This window comes from Oncorhynchus mykiss, chromosome 19, assembly GCF_013265735.2.
Source record: "Oncorhynchus mykiss isolate Arlee chromosome 19, USDA_OmykA_1.1, whole genome shotgun sequence".
In the NCBI taxonomy this organism is placed as follows: domain Eukaryota; kingdom Metazoa; phylum Chordata; class Actinopteri; order Salmoniformes; family Salmonidae; genus Oncorhynchus; species Oncorhynchus mykiss.
The window spans coordinates 53,315,078-53,330,705 of NC_048583.1; the positions used below are offsets into that span (position 1 = coordinate 53,315,078).

The 15,628-nt window shown below is 43.1% G+C and overlaps 1 protein-coding gene across 2 annotated transcripts in view; it reads left to right on the forward strand.

Annotated features, from left to right (window-relative positions):
• The window catches only part of LOC110498114 (membrane-bound O-acyltransferase domain-containing protein 2), an 82,493-nt gene that overhangs the window by 55,348 nt on the left and 11,517 nt on the right, over positions 1-15,628 (forward strand). The window contains exons 4-10 of one of the 2 annotated variants that reach the window (XM_021574706.2): positions 6,199-6,294; positions 7,907-7,962; positions 10,117-10,171; positions 12,139-12,322; positions 14,716-14,908; positions 15,284-15,387; positions 15,497-15,561. In XM_021574706.2, coding sequence (XP_021430381.1) covers positions 6,199-6,294; positions 7,907-7,962; positions 10,117-10,171; positions 12,139-12,322; positions 14,716-14,908; positions 15,284-15,387; positions 15,497-15,561 — 753 coding nt within the window. The other variant, XM_036955082.1, reaches the window with a different exon arrangement.

Sequence of the window (15,628 nt, forward strand, 5' to 3'; positions counted from 1 at the left end):
ATGGGTATATTATGCACTCTGCAGCAAATTGCCCTGATTTCTGTCCTATTATATTAGGGTAATTGGAGGGGTTATGAGGCGTGATTAATCGTGGGTCGGGGCATCGGGAGGCGGCGGAGGTCCAGGCAAGGTATCGCACTGCTCGGGAATGCTAAGTGCTTTGGGCCGAGGCTCGCTGCCAGCTCATTGGCTGGAAACACGAGCAACGGGTTGGCTTTTTGTTCCCCGCCGGTTGAAATGGCACTGATAAAACCGTCACCTCCGAGACATGTCTGCCCTGTGACTGAGTGGACAGTTGGCTGCTTCTGCAGTTGGATGCGTCGCATGACAACTTGACTATGACTCTGGTCTTGCAAATGTTCCTCAGGAGAGCAACACAAACAGGGGTAATGGGAGTGGTCCCATTGCAGATGGGTGGAGTTTTTGTATTCTGTGATGATCGTTTGAAGTACATAGGCCAAGACGTAGGCTAATACAGTAAATGCTAAATAAGCCCAATAGTCTTTAGAAACTCCCATCTTGGAGCTGCTGGAATGAAGTAAGCCCATTGATTTGTTCCTCTCGCTCTCCGGGCCGTGGGCCACTTCAATCTGGCCTGGTGATGTTTAATGCTGCGCTGGGCTGGCACGGAGCCTTGCATTCCCCCTTGGACCTGAAACTTAACAATAAACTTGAATGATAATATGATAACACTGACCATTTCTACACCAAACCTGAACACGCAATGGTATCTGCCATTAGCCTAACCATAAATGGACTAAACCTGAGCACAGCACTGATGATGCAGTGACAGTTCCCATGACATAACCTTAACACTATCCCAAATCTGACCACAAAACACCAATCTTTAATACCCCACCTGTCCATACAACCTTACACCAAATAACAAACAATATACCTCAACACAAACTCTAACTCCACTGTCGATGGTTAAAAGGTCCCACTCAGGCTAGCTGTCAGTATGATTGAGTTGTGACGTGGGGAGGGGTCACACCGTCCTCAGCTGACACATCCAATCAGTCACTGTCTCCGGTACCTGGTCCTATGTGTCAGTGTCGGACGATTCAGACCAGAGTTTTGTATTTAAGAACCAACTTTTTTATTTTGTATTTTTTTCATCCAGGATGCGTTTCCGTATGGTGTACAAATGTACATACTTGTGTGTGTGCTCTGGTCTGCGTGTTTGTTCGTGTCATTCAGGGTCATTTTAGTTGGTATAGTTTTATATATATGTGTGTGTGTGTGTGTGTGTGTGTGTGTGTGTGTGTGTGTGTGTGAGGAGTGTCAAGCATCAAATATTGTTTACGCTCTCATGCAGAGAGATGCATACATAGAGTAGCACGTGGTCACAGATGTGGCATAGTGGTCACAGATGTGGCATAGGGGTCACAGATGTGGCGTAGGGGTCACAGATGTGGCATAGGGGTCACAGATATGTGGGCAGATGTTGGCAGCCTGACAGATGAGAGCTTGTGATTCTCACTCAAACTCATTAATGCCACTGTGTGCTTATGTGAGTGTGTAGTCAGAATTCCTGTATTTATTCACCTCTAGTGCTTTTCATTATCTTGCTGCTTGTCTTTTGCAGCTTATCTGGGCCTCCCAGGGGGTTAAGTCATCAAGTTTCCCCGTCTGAGGCCGTCCCTCAGTGGGGAGGCAGTCTACTTTAGACCCACGCTTCAGTTACTGCAAATTACACCAGGAAGAGAGTCCCGTATGGGCCTTCTGTAAATACACTGTCTGTTAACACATTCTTATTTACAATGATGGTCTAGGAACAGTGGGTTAACTGCCGCTCTAACCACTAGGCTACATGTTGCTCATTTCCTGTTTGTTAGTGTAATACTGCTGCTACTGTGTCAGTAATATAACATCCCATGAATTATAAATGTAGGGCTACTGAAAATAGAAATTGACATAGGATTTATAGTTTTGTCAGAACAGAAAATGGTTGGAAAGGACAGTAAAGGATGCTTCATGGTGATATCAGTTGCAGGTGTTAGTCATGTCTGCCGGTCTTTGAGGGCTTATTTAGGGAGTGACGGTAGAATGCCTTTAATGTCTTCTGGGGGTGTTTCCGACTGACTGCCTTTTGATATTAAGGGAGCTCGGAGGATTCAGACTTCTGTGAGGACAATGGTAGTATCCTCAACTTCTCACTCTCCCATGCAAGGAAATACAATAGTGTCCACTGTTCAGACCAGGCTGCCTGCCACCCTCTCACCAGGCTGCCCTGCCACCCTCTCACCAGGCTGCCCTGCCACCCTCTCACCAGGCTGCCATGCCACCCTCTCACCAGGCTGCCATGCCAAGTGAGGGCACACAGCGCTGAGATGCCCATTGTGCCCACTGCCTGTTCTTGCCACTCCCCCTCTTATAATACCAATAACCATGAGCCTTGCTTGGAATCTCAATATAATGCTAACCTTTGGGGTAGACACACGCACACACGCACACACACACACACACACACACACACACACACACACACACACACACACACACACACACACACACACACACACACACACACGTAGCTGTTTGCTGTCCTGTGGGATTAACACTGGCATTTGTTTCTATTTCTCAGCAAATGTTTCTAACCCCTTTCAGCTCATTGTTTCCATTTGGTTGATCTGAAACATTGTGATAAATAAATAAAAAGTTCCTCTAATGTCTACATTACATACTTGGCATGGAAGCACTGCGTTTGACTTGGCATAGCTGGTTGATTTAAACCAGTCCTGATTTAGTGCTTATCTCAAGTACAATGGCAGTCTGGTTTTCATAAGGGAGAAGCAAAAGGCGTAATGCTCGCTCAACATTTTAAAAACTCATTGTAATATTTAAGCAAAGTTAAAAAGCTTGATGTTTTGGCAAACATTGCCCTTCATCATGAAATGCATTCAATTCATATAGACACGTAGGCTTGATCCTATTCCATAGCACCATGGCCATGTAACCATGGATGGCACCATGGCCATGTAACCATGGATGACCATCTTACTGAATCTAAGATGCAAACAAACCACCAGCGTTCTTCCTCATCTCCAACAAAGACTAGTTGATTTGCCTGACTGCCTTTCTGATGTCCATGATCCCTTCCGTTGAGGAGAACAAGATGGATGCTACAGCTAGCCGAGTCTTTATGTCCGTTGAGGAGAACAAGATGGACGCTACAGCTAGCTGAGTCTTTAGGATGTCCAAGATCCCTTCCGTTGAGGAGAACAAGATGGATGATGCAGCTAGCTGAATCAGCGTTTGCTTTGTACCAGCTCTCAGTACTCACTCACTCCACATACAGTGGCAAGAAAAGGTATGCGAACCCTTTGGAAATACCTTGATTTCCGCATCAATTGGTCATAAAATTTGATCTGATCTTCATCTTGGTCACAACAATACAGTTTTCTTAAACTAACACACACACTTATACGCTTTCATGTCTATTGAACACAATGTGTAAACATTTACAGTGCAGGAGAGCCCTTGGATTTAATAACTGGTTGACCTGCCTTTGGCAGCAATAACCTCAACCAAACGTTTTCTGCAGTTGCGGATCAGACCTGCACAGAATGTTTAAATTATGTATTCAATATAGACAAAAATACAATTTGTGTTTTATTAGTTTAAGCACACTGTGTTTGTCTATTGTTGTGACTTAGATGAAGATCAAATTTGATCTGATGACTAATTTATGCAGAAATCCAGGTAATTCCAAAGGATTCACATACTTTTTTGTGTGTGTGTCCCAATGGATGTGTTCAACGTGATAGATGGCTAGTGTGGATCATTTAAAAAATGACCAGTGACTACCGGACTCTGTTCTGATGTAAATCTGCACTAACATACTACTGTCACAAACCGGCTCAAAGTGCGTAACAAAAAAGGAGACAACGTGGAGATAAATAAATATATTTTGTTATTCCTTAACTAAGTGTGTGTGTGTGTGTGTGTGTAAGTAAGTAAGTAAGTAAGTAAGTAAGTAAGTAAGTAAGTAAGTAAGTAAGTAAGTAAGTAAGTAAGTAAGTAAGTAAGTAAGTAAGTAAGTAAGTAAGTAAGTAAGTAAGTAAGTAAGTAAGTAAGTAAGTAAGTAAGTAAGTAAGTAAGTAAGTAAGTAAGTAAGTAAGTAAGTAAGTAAGTAAGTAAGTAAGTAAGTAAGTAAGTAAGTAAGTAAGTAAGTAAGTAAGTAAGTAAGTAAGTAAGTAAGTAAGTAAGTAAGTAAGTAAGTAAGTAAGTAAGTAAGTAAGTAAGTAAGTAAGTAAGTAAGTAAGTAAGTAAGTAAGTAAGTAAGTAAGTAAGTAAGTAAGTAAGTAAGTAAGTAAGTAAGTAAGTAAGTAAGTAAGTAAGTAAGTAAGTAAGTAAGTAAGTAAGTAAGTAAGTAAGTAAGTAAGTAAGTAAGTAAGTAAGTAAGTAAGTAAGTAAGTAAGTAAGTAAGTAAGTAAGTAAGTAAGTAAGTAAGTAAGTAAGTAAGTAAGTAAGTAAGTAAGTAAGTAAGTAAGTAAGTAAGTAAGTAAGTAAGTAAGTAAGTAAGTAAGTAAGTAAGTAAGTAAGTAAGTAAGTAAGTAAGTAAGTAAGTAAGTAAGTAAGTAAGTAAGTAAGTGGTTACGTGCATAAATGTGATGAGGGGTGTTGAAAGGTGCCAATGCAAACAAGCACAAATTCCACAAGCTCTTGCTGCGGGCAATTCGCTGATCCACCTCTACGCAGACGACACCATTCTGTATACTTCTGGCCCTTCCTTGGACACTGTGCTATCTAACCTCCAAACGAGCTTCAATGCCATACAACACTCCCTCCGTGGCCTCCAACTGCTCTTAAACGCTAGTAAAACCAAATGCATGCTTTTCAACCGTTCGCTGCCTGCACCCGCACGCCCGACTAGCATCACCACCCTGGATGGTTCCGACCTAGAATATGTGGACATCTATAAGTACCTAGGTGTCTGGCTAGACTGTAAACTCTCCTTCCAGACTCATCAAACATCTCCCATCTAAAATCAAATCTAGAGTCGGCTTTCTATTTCGCAACAAAGCCTCCTTCACTCACGCCGCCAAACTTACCCTAGTAAAACTGACTATCCTACCGATCCTCGACTTTGGCGATGTCATCTACAAAATAGCTTCCAATACTCAGCAAACTGGATGCAGTTTATCACAGTGCCATCCGTTTTGTTACTAAAGCACCTTATACCACCCACCACTGCGACCTATATGCTCTAGTTGGCTGGTCCTCGCTACATATTCGTCGCCAGACCCACTGGCTCCAGGTCATCTACAAGTCCATGCTAGGTAAAGCTCCGCGATATCTCAGTTCACTGGTCACGATGGCAACACCCACCCGTAGCACTCGCTCCAGCAGGTGTATCTCACTGATCATCCCTAAAGCCAACACCTCATTTGGCTGCCTTCCAGTTCTCTGCTGCCTGTGACTGGAACAAATTGCAAAAATCGCTGAAGTTGGAGACTTATCTCCCTCACCAACTTTAAACATTTGCTATCTGAGCAGCTAACCGATCGCTGCAGCTGTACATAGTCCATCGGGAAATAGCCCACCCAATTTACCTACCTCATCCCCATACGGTTTTTATTTATTTACTTTTCTGCTCTTTTGCACACCAGTATCTCTACCTGCACATGACCATCTGATCATTTATCACTCCAGTGTTAATCTGCTAAATTGTAATTATTCGCCTACTTCCTCATGCCTTTTGCACACAATGTATATAGACTCTTTTTTTTCTTTCTACTGTGTTATTGACTTGTTTATTGTTTACTCCATGTGTAACTCTGTTGTCTGTTCACATTGCTATGCTTTATCTTGGCCAGGTCGCAGTTGTAAATGAGAACTTGTTCTCAACTAGCCTACCTGGTTAAATAAAGGTGTTCTCAACTAGCCCACCTGGTTAAATAAAGGTGAAATAAAAAATAATAATAAAACAACCGAAATCTGTGTCTGCATGGAGAGAGTCTCCTCAATGAAACGGGAAGAGGTGCATTTATCCTGGGACACACCCGGTGTGTCCCATTTCGCTGACGATCCGCCCACCAACATCCTATTAAGGAAAACAAGAGCAAAGAGAGAATTCGTCAGACAGAGTGGGAGGGTCGTCACACTACCTAGTATGAAATAATATATTGGGAATATATGCTAGTATAGACATTGGAAAGTGACTGACCTTGTCTCTCCTCTCTCTCTCTACAGGTTGTGCTTCATTGTGGCTCTGGGCTACCTCAGTTTCTGCCAGGTCACCCGGGTTTACGTGTTCGACTATGGCATGTACTCTGCAGACTTCACCGGGTAACGTCTGGGTGTTGTGTTGACTATCAATGACATTCATTTGCATGTATGAATCAATCAGGGAGAAGAGAGCGGAGAATTCCAGCAGACATGGCAGTCCTCGAGAATTGGAGTTGAATGCCCCTGCACTTTGACTATCCAAATATTGTTAGTACCACATTAACCAGCTGTGGAGTAAATATGTCCAGCAACTACAATGCACTTAACTGTAATGTACATTGGGGTGCATTGATCAAGACTTCAGTTCCACCTCCTCCAGGGTTGCTGGTGAACCAGACTACCAAACACGTGTGCTAGGGCAGGGGGTGGCCAGTTGCTAAGCAACCCCAGTAGGAGAGCCACAGCATCACAAGTGTAGACCTCCCTCTTTGATTATCGTCAAGTCATACCTAATAGGCTCTTTTGTATTTTCTCCCTGGGTTAGACGGTCAGGGCACAATCTATTCCATGCAATATAGTAACCTGCTACCTACTTTAACCTGCTACCTACTTTAACCTGCTACATCCTGCTACCTACTTTAACCTGCTACAACCTGCTACCTACTTTAACCTGCTACCTACTTTAACCTGCTACAACCTGCTACCTACTTTAACCTGCTACATCCTGCTACCTACTTTAACCTGCTACAACCTGCCACCTACTTTAACCTGCTACCTACTTTAACCTGCTACAACCTGCTACCTACTTTAACCTGCTACATCCTGCTACCTACTTTAACCTGCTACAACCTGCCACCTACTTTAACCTGCTACATCCTTCTACTTACTTTAACCTGCTACATCCTGCTACCTACTTTAACCTGCTACAACCTGCTACCTACTTTAACCTGCTACAACCCTCTACCTACTTTAACCTGCTACAACCTGCTACCTACTTTAACCTGCTACAATCCGCTACCTACTTTAACCTGCTACCTACTTGGGGTGTTGTATCATTTTGAACAACTGATTTTCTGTGCAACCTACAGCTAATGAATACTCCCATTTTTTAATAAGGATAGTCATTAAGATTTCAACCCACAGTTCTCCTGTCATATGGTATTACGTACCTGACACTGTCCTGTTGTCTTCAGTGCGTATAGAAACCGACTTAACAGATGTTGCTGATAGCAGCAGGAAGAAGGTCATCCGTTACCAGGATATGGTTATGTGTGTTCGCTACGGTCGTACTCCCAGTGCTTTCACTGAATGATGGTCAATTAAGCAATAAGGCCCGGGGGGGTGTGGTATATGGTCGACACCACAGCTAAGGGCTGTTCTTATGCACAACGCAACGTGGAGTGCCTGGATAATTCCCTTAGCTGTTGTTTATTGGCCATATACCACAAACCCCAGTGGTACCTTAATACTATTATAAACCGGTTACCAACGTAATTAGAGCAATAAAAATGTTTTGTCAAACCTGTGGTATACTGATATAACACGGCTGTCAGCCAATCAGCTTTCAGGGCTCGAACCACCCAGTTTGTAATGAATAATATATCCCTGATGGAGATGGGATGTTAATATATTATGTCATGAGAAGAAGTTGGCTACAGTGTAGGTGAGCAGAAGCAGTCAGGGATGATGTGATTGGTTACTCTCCTCTCTTCTCCTGTGTTCTCTCCTATAGGCCAATGATGGTCATCACTCAGAAGATCACCAGCCTTGCATTTGAGATACATGACGGTGAGACGTGTGTGTGTGTGTGTGTGTGTTTGTCTCTCTACAGCTAAGGAACTCTGTCATCATGGTGATGGAACATGTCATTGATAAGGTTGTCATGACAGTTGCCTGGGAGGTGAAAACAGCAACACAGAGGGAGACAATAACAGTGGTTTTATGAACTGCTCTCAATTTCCTCTTTTCCAGCCAGCTGAAGCTACAACCAGCATGGGAAGTCAGGAACTCTACCACGTTCTATGCATAGTGAGAGAGGGAGATCTGCGGTCCCCTTTTTAACAAAAACAGAAACGCGACAGAGGGGATAGGAACATCAAATTGTATTATTGGTTTCAGCTGCTAGGCCTTTTTCGTAGGCAAGTTTCCATATGTATTTTAGGCGGGGTTTCTGTATAAGCACTTAGACATCTGCTGATGTAAAGGGCTTTATAAATACATTTGATTGTGTTTGGCACCTTGCAGACAATATATAGTCCCCCTTTATATCCTGTTCATCTGGTTTTATTCCTTTTGAATTGAAAAACAAGCAACATATACCATTTCAACTAGTGGTCTCAATAAATACCTCTGTGGACAGATTGCATAATACAGTAATTGGTGCTCCAGTGCTTGTATGGTGAGGAAGTTTGACAGTGGAGTCAGTTGAGGGGGCAGGGGTGGCATTGTAAACACGTGTATGTAATGAGAACGGTTCTTTTCCTCTGCCTTTTCCTTTCCTCTACACCAAATCATCCATAATGTCTGTGTCAAATCAAATCCCTATTTATTCGTCACATACACAGTTTATAGCAGGTATAAACGGTGCAGCGAAATGCTTACTTGTAAGCTCCCTCAGCAGTGCAGTACAACGTGTGTGTGTGTGTGTGTGTGTGTGTGGTGAATTGGGATTACATAGCTGTTGTCCTTTTGAAGTTTTGTAAAGTAGACCGCCAGTGTTACTGTCCAGAAGCAGTCAAAAGGCCACGGTAACTAATTAAGGGATTAGTTGGGATGTCACATTACGAGCTGCATGTTCTTCTGTAGAGGGAAACATGTCATATATTATGTGACCAAAGTGTAATCACTGGGAAAAAGTGTACACCCAAGTAAAATGGAAAGATGAGTAACATTTAAAATGATGAAATTAGACAGTGCCCATTTTCCCATTCATTTGGGATTGGCCAGATCTACTCAACATATGTTGTGTGAAGTCATCTCCACATTTGACCTCTTTTGAGGTCTGAAACGGCTGTTATATTTTGGAGAGAAATGTATCCCTTTAATGTTTGCTGGAAGTCCCATGCTGCCCCACAGATGGAAAACAGTGTTTAATTAGCATGGTAATGAGATTATGTAATACGCCCCTCCTTCTCCCTGTCCTCCGCTGACTCCGGGCTTCATTATCACTGGGTCGGTCACCCACAACCCCTGACCCTGCCTATCACCACAGGAATGGCCTTTGACCTCTGTTTTGACTGGCCATTAGGCCACACAGCCCCTGGGGCCACTGGGAAAGTGTCAGTTATTGCTGTTGAATAGTATGTTTGTGCCGGTCTGCAGCATTCATATGAAAAGGAAGAGTCTGCTTTTCTGTGTCTCATGAAGTGCACAACGTACTGGAAGCATAGCTTGTTATGGTGTAACCTCATTATACAATGACATGTTGACTGAACTGTAGGCTCTCACTTCTAGAGCCGACTGACATGGAAGAGGATAGCTGCTGAGACTAGACCTAGTTGTCAACTGCGGTGTAGGCCTGTGTGACAGTGTCCTAGTGTGTGCTCGTACAGGCCTTAATGGTTGCGTGTGTGTTTTTGGTGTGTGCAGCTGTGTGGTCGGCATGATTTACTGTGCCTGTGTGTTCGTTGCATTGGAGGTTGATAAGGAGTTGAATCTGGTTATCAGCTGAATGACAGTCTGGTAAACAGAGTATTACGCCCGTCTCTTCCTCTGCAAGCAGCTCTGACTGAGGTAGATGGCGTCAACTCAATATTAGGATGGTGTTTTTTGTTCGGCACATTTTTCTTAGAATTTAAATGCACACACTTCTTACTTACTCTGGATATCTGTGTGCATTCATGACAGTCCCAGGTTATTGCATAATGTATTAGGAGTTGAATGTATTTAGGGGGGGTGGGGATGTCTTGTATATAGTCATGTGACCAGACTGTGTTCCCATAGGTTTGGCGAGGAAGGAGGAGCAGCTGACCCCCAGTCAAAGATGCCTAGCTGTAAGGTATGTGACCCAGGTATGTTTTTATTCTCCCAGCTGGACTAGACAGTTCTACTGCCATACTAAAGGTATTACTGTGGGAAAGTGGTCACTGGGAAAGCCTCCATGGTAGCCGCTAGCTAGTACTCATATCACGTGTATAGTTTCTGTTGTTAATTTCTTGTTCCTCTCTTTTCTTGGTTCTCTCTCAATCTCCTTCTCCTCCCTGTCTTTCTTTCCCTCTCTTTCCCATTGTGTCAAACATGTATATATTTTGTTCTACTGCGATTTGATAATGATATGAACACAGACTGTAGGTACCCTGTAAAATGTAGGCCCCAACTGGACAATTGCTTCTAAAGAGGACGAGAGGATGGAAATGATTGCCTCTGGAGGAATCTTATTCCATTTTCTTCCCATTAAATTACGGAGAACAGAATGTTCCTGGTATCAACAACAATTAGAGCGATTTATTATGACTTAACCACCCCAGCGCTCCTCTGTCTGTGAAAGTGGCTGTGAAGGAGTTTGTATCCTGCTCCAAAGGGTTCCCAGCGGTTGCGTGGCAACCGCACGTATATCAAGTGTCATGTGACCAGGGTAGTCAGGAAGAAGCTGGCAGTGACCAAGGAGTGGAGCGCCAACCTACCTTGTGAAAGGAATTTAATTGAACTTTGTGAGATTTTTTTTGTTTGTTGTTGACTTGCCACAGTTACAAATATGTTTGTTATATTGTAGTCTGCTGATATACCTATAACAGCTCAACTACAATTGAACCTAGCCAACCCCTTGGCCAAAGGAAAGAAATGTGACATTAGCTGCTCATTGTGACTTAGCTGCTCACTTTGAGAGAAACTCCAGGGCAGCGAGAAATTAGCAATCGGTGTGTTCTCCTGACCTTGCAGTACCTCCACCACCATACTCAACAGATTGCACTTGGCAGGGAAAGACTGCACTCCCTCCCTCCAAAGTGCCACACAGATGTAAATGCTGCCAGTGTAACAAAGCCTCTATACAAATCGGCTCCTCACAAGCCTCCATTCCAGACATTTTCGTTAACTTTTTTTGCATCTGCCTGAATTCACAACAATTTGTAAATTAGTATATGAGTATATACTAGGTACTATTAGTTCATTTTGGTATACTGTAAACAAATGGTATCCTATCAGTTGAGTGTGCTAGCGCTTCACTTGTCTACTGGAAGTTGATGCTGTTGCTATGCAACTTCTTGCTAGCTTGTTATCATAACAAATTACTAGTAGTTTGACATCCCAGGAATTGTTGGCATACTGACTAGATCCATACTATGACCAACAAGCATACTACATACTTAAATTACGTCACAAGTAGTACATTTAGTATGGAATACAGCTCAGGTCTCTACTCTTGTTGCTCTACTTGGGTGGCCATTCAGTATTTTTATTTAACCTTTTATGTAACTAGGCAAGTAAGTTAAGAACAAATTATTGTAAAGCCCCCCCCTGGCCAAACCCTCCCCTAACCCGGACTACACTGGGCCAATCGTGCGACGCTCTCTGGGACTCCTGATCACGGCCAGTTGTGATACAGCCCGGGATCAAACCCTGGTCCGTAGTGATGCCTCTAGCGCTGCGATGCAGTGCCTCAGACTGCTGCGCCACTCGGGTAGCCCAAAATTACTAGTAGAATTAGTGTGGCAATGCTAGCATGCTACAACAAAAGTGCTGACTCATGGGCTACGTGTTCCTAATCTAGGGTCAAGGCTGTGTAGGGGTAATGTAGCCCTACTTGCTGTGCTAACAGGCACATGGATAGGAATGAGACGAGGGTCAAGTTATATGTAAGGTATGTTTAGAGTTTTTAGTTACATCTCCTTTGTGCTCAGAGAACGGGATGCAGTATGTCCATGTTTTTTAGCATGACTCAATAGAGACGATCCTCGGCTTGATCCTCTAGTTGCTAACAGCAGCATCTGTCTCACATCTCTTTCTGGTCTTGTCCTCTTCCCCCAGGAGGATGCCGAATCTGCTGGAGTACCTGAGCTACAACTGTAACTTCATGGGCATCCTGGCCGGGCCCACCTGCTCCTACAATGACTACATGGCCTTCATCGAGGGCACGGCCTACCAGCCTCGCCACCTGGAGACCAATGGAAAAGAGAACGGGAAGTACAAGCACACAGAGCCCTCTCCCAAGGTACCACACTGCCTGTCTCTCATTGTTAGACTGGTGAGGAGTAACTTAGAATTGAATTATTGGCTGATTCCTCATGAAACTAGAACAAAGAAGGACCACGATTTGGGGTATTTGCTACTTTTATGATAGAATTTATAACCATTACCAACAGAGTGAGTGTGAAAATGAGTGGAGAGCTTGGGACTACAGAGTTCTATCCTCAAAAAGATGATTCGGAGATAATTGGCTTTAAAGTTCACTGGTTTGAATGGTGTCAGCAATTTTTCTTGGTACTTAAGGGGTGGGCATGATGGGGTCATGGTCATGGCCATGTGTATGTACTGTGTGTATGTAATGTATTCAGACCCTTTTACTTTTTCAACATTTTGTTACAGCCTTATTATAAAATGGATTCAATTATTGTTTTCACCCATCAATCTACACACAATGCCCCATAATGACAAAACAAAAATGGGTTTTTAGATTTTTTTGCAAAAAATAAATGAAATATCACATTTGCACAAGTATTCAGACCCATTAACTTGAAGAGATTACAGCCTCGCGTCTTCTTGGGTATGCCTATACAAGCTTGGCACACCTGTATTTGGGGAGTTTCTCCCATTCTTCTCTGCAGATCCTCTCAACCTCTGTCCGGTTGGATGGGGAGTGTTTCTGCACAGCTATTTTCAGGTCCTGAGCGCTCTGGAGCACGTTTTCATCAAGGATCTCTCTGTACTTTGCGCTGTTCAACTTTCCCTCGATTCGTGACACTTGGCTTTCAGGCCATTGAGTTCAATCTTGGTTTTCACCAGAGAATCTTGTGTATCATGGTCTTAGTCATTTGGGTGCCTTTTGGCAAACTCCAAGCATGCTGTCATGTGCCTTTTACTGAGGAGTGGCTTCCGTCTGGCCACTCTACCATAAAGGCCTGATTTGTGGAGTGCTGCAGTGATGGGAGAACCTTCCAGAAGGACAACCATCTCCACAGAGGAACTATGGAGCTCTGTCAGAGTGACCATTGGGTTCTTGGTCACCTCCCTGACAAAGGCCCTTCTCCACCAATTGCTCGGTTTGGCCAGGCGGCCAGCTCTAGGAAGAGTCTTGGTGGTTCCAAACTTCTTCCATTTAAGAATGAGGTCACTGTGTTCTTGGGGACCTTCAATGCTGCAGACATTTTTTTGGTACCCTTCCCCAGATCTGTGCCTCGATACAATACTGTCTCTGAACTCTCTGGACAATTCCTTTGACCTCGTGGCTTGGTTTTTGTTCTGACATGCACTGTCAACTGTGGGACCTTGTATAGACAGGTGTGTGCCTTTCCAAATCATGTCCAATCAATTGAATTTACCACAGGTCGACTCCAAGTTGTAGAAACATCTCAAGGATGATCAATGGAAACAGGATGCACCTGAGCTCAATATCGAGTCTCATAGCAAATGGTCTGAATACTTATGTAAATAAGGTATTTCTGTAAAAAAAAAAAAAAACTACATTTGCAAAAATGTCTAGAAAACGTTTTTCCTTTGTCATTATAGGGTATTGTGTGTAGATTGCTGAGGATTACTATAATTAAAAAAATCAATTTTAGAATAAGGCTGTAACATAACAAAACATGGAAAAAGTGAAGCGGTCTCAATACTTTCCGAAGGCACTGTGTTTGTGTGCTGTATAATTGATATCCCTTTCCGGAGTTTGACTGTTGAGTTGTTCCTGTGAGATACTGTTATGGTGAAGGTATTCAGTGAAGGGACACAATAAAAGCTGTGTCAAATATGGAGTGTTCTGTCAGCCTAAATAGTGTTTTTTAAGGGACTTGTAGGCTACTCTTGAACAGAGCTGCACCCATGCTTTTTCTTTGTCTCTTCAAAACACAAAAGCTGCAACACCCAACACCCAACACCCAACACGTCCAATATTTACTGCTGTCAACTAGCTCCTGCTGTTGTACACAGTGACAAAGGCCTATACCTGTTTCTGAAGCTTCTTGCAAAACACAAAGCTAATATTTCAGTTAGTTGACCTTTTATTTAACTAGTCATTTAAGAACACATTCTTATTTACAATGACGGCCTACCCCGGACGACGCTGGGCGACTTGTGCCTTTTCCCTATGGGACTCCCAATCACGGCCGGTTGTGATAAAGCCTGGAATCGAACCAGGGTCTGTGGTGACGCCTCTAGCACTGAGATGCAGTGCCTTAGACCGCTTTTTTTTTGTTCTATCGACTTCAGGAGTTCACATCTTCACATATTGAAAACATTTGCTAAACTACAAATGGACTTAGGCAATTACCTTTTGGTAACCCTAGCCTGCAGTTGTAATGCATTATTTGGTTATAATGCTTTGTAAGACTCATAAACATGTATGACCTCTTATAAGGTCTTATAATCATCTCATATGTTTTCCCCCCACAGAATGACATTATCTCCAAACTTTGTACCTGTGCCATCTCCCTGGCCATCTTCCTGTCCGTGTCTAAGCTCTGTCCGGTGGAGCGCTCCATCGACGACAAGTTCATGGCATCTACCCCCTTCATCCTCCAGGTCCTCTACCTGTACCTCTCCATGTTGGCCACCCGGCCCAAGTACTACTTCATTTGGACCCTGTGTGAGTGCACTTTAGTATTATTCATGTGACTAAATCTGAAGTTAAAAAAAAAATGCATATATAAAGTATTTTGAATTTGAAGGCTGCTGGGGGAGAATAATGTGGTTGCTGGCCACACCTTATAACAAATCAGGGTGATATTGGCTCTGATAGTGGCCTTTCTAAACTCACATAAAAGTTGGGCTACTTGTGGTGTTACACTGCCCTCTAGTGTCAATGTGGAGAACTCACTGTATCCCAGATCCTCTGTGCATTCAGTAGTACGCCTACTATCATCTAACAGAATGGTCTTCTTGACAGTAAGGGATGTTGTTATTCTGTCTTGGCCACTGACATTCTGCCTGGTAACCTTTGTTGTGTTTTCCAATTGAACAGCTGATGCCATCAACAACGCTGCAGGCTTTGGCTTCAACGGCTACAACAAAGATGGTACCCCAAGATGGGACTTGATATCAAACTTGAGAATACTGGACATTGAGGTTAGGCTCTGCCTTTTTTTTTATTATTCACATTTTCACTAGTAGTGTAGGTTAGTGTTCCCTCGTTTGGCTACATTCACTACTAGAACAGCACCATCTCTCTTTTCAGTTTGCCACCAGTTTCAAGATGTTCCTCGACAACTGGAATATCCAGACAGCACTATGGCTCAAAAGGTAAAATGCGTCATAAACCAGATTACTCTGTACTATCTTACTACAGTAGTCATGTAGATAGTATATC